A 1,609-nucleotide genomic window follows, 5' to 3' on the forward strand; every position below is an offset into this window, starting at 1 on the left:
TAGTATGAATAGTAAAAGTAGTATTAATATTAATAATAGTACAATAAAGAATTAATATACCTTTTTCCTAGATTCAAGTATTAGCATTACACCCCATTTGATTTATCACTTCTCTCTCCATCTGTCTGTCTCATATCACCTTATGACCCTTGTTTCTGAATATCTTGATATGTATTTCATACAAATATGAGTATTTTCCCACAGAATCACAGTGCAGTTGTAAATTTCAGAAAAATATAACATGGGTACAATGCAATTGTACAAATATTTTGAATACAGAAGTGTAAAAATGAAGAGCTTTTCAGTATAAGGAAACAATTCCTCTGAAAGGGATGAATAGGTGTTGACATATGGTATGAGAACCTGAAGAATAACGTTGGCATAAGATCCTAAAGTTCTAATTTGTAGCATGAAGGAAAAGAAACAGTACAAATATTTCCTACTTTATACTTTCATGTAAGACAGATCCCACATTCAACATTTTTTTTAGAGCCCTTGTTACATCCTTATTCCTAAGACTATAAATTAAAGGATTTAGAACAGGAGTGAGTATAGTGTAAAAGACAGATACAATCATGTCCTTCTTTGGGGTGTGATAGGAGGTGGGAAGCATGTAGGTATAGACAGCAGCACCATAGAAGAGGATGACTACCATCATGTGGGAAGAACAAGTGGCAAAGGCCTTCTTCCATCCCTCTGCTGAGTTCATCCTGTGGATGGTGAAGAGGATGAAAGAATAGGAGCTTGAAATGATTGTCACAGGGATGAGGAGCATGAGAACACAGCACAGGTACATGAGGGTCTCATAGAGGGAAGTGTCTGAGCAGGAAAGCTTCATTACAGCAGGGACCTCACAGAAGAAATGATGGATCTCCCGGGATCTACAGAAGGGGAAGGTCATGCTGACGGATGTGAGCATAAATCCATCCACAGATCCTAGAAACCAGGAAGAAGACACCAAGAGGAGACACACCCTATAGTTCATGAGGATAGGATAACGGAGTGGATGGCAGATGGCCATATAGCGGTCATAGGCCATGGCAGCTAGAAGGAAAAATTCTGAACCTCCTAGTGTCAAATAAAGAAACATTTGCATCCCGCATTCAGGGGCTGAGATCTTATTCACTCCTATGACCTGGTCCATGAGCATCTTGGGCACAGTGACAGAAATGTACATCACATCCATGAGAGACAATTGGGTGATAAAAAAGTACATGGGGTTGTGCAGGTGAACATCACACTGTATCAGAAGGATCAGGATGGTATTTCCAGACAAGGCCATTAGGAAAACCACAAAAATGACCACACAAAGAAGAGTTGGGTGGTTGGATTGACTGAAGAGTCCCACTAGTTCAAAATCTAATCGTCCAGTATGGTTGGCCACCCAAGTGGTATTCTCCATTGGATTTTACCTGAATCACCAAGGAGAACTGTAGAGTTAATAGATCACTCATGGCATATGACAACCTGAAATAAAATTTTAGTGAGCTTGTGTGTGTGTCTGTGTGCATGTTTACACACAGGAACCCAGGGTACTAATAAAGAGAAATTCCAAGGACTTGCAAATTGTAGGAGTATAAATTACCTGTAATTGAACAAATTTAATAGA

General features: G+C 39.3%; 1 protein-coding gene across 1 annotated transcript; it reads right to left on the reverse strand.

Annotated features, from left to right (window-relative positions):
* Positions 1-439: 439 nt before the first annotated feature.
* LOC123936009 (olfactory receptor 2T29-like) lies at positions 440-1,402 on the reverse strand. The gene has a single exon (XM_045996815.1). The coding sequence runs from the start codon at positions 1,400-1,402 to the stop codon at positions 440-442; it is 963 nt and encodes a 320-aa protein (XP_045852771.1).
* Positions 1,403-1,609: the final 207 nt, after the last annotated feature.

Source organism: Meles meles, unplaced genomic scaffold, assembly GCF_922984935.1.
Source record: "Meles meles unplaced genomic scaffold, mMelMel3.1 paternal haplotype, whole genome shotgun sequence".
In the NCBI taxonomy this organism is placed as follows: Eukaryota; Metazoa; Chordata; class Mammalia; order Carnivora; family Mustelidae; genus Meles; species Meles meles.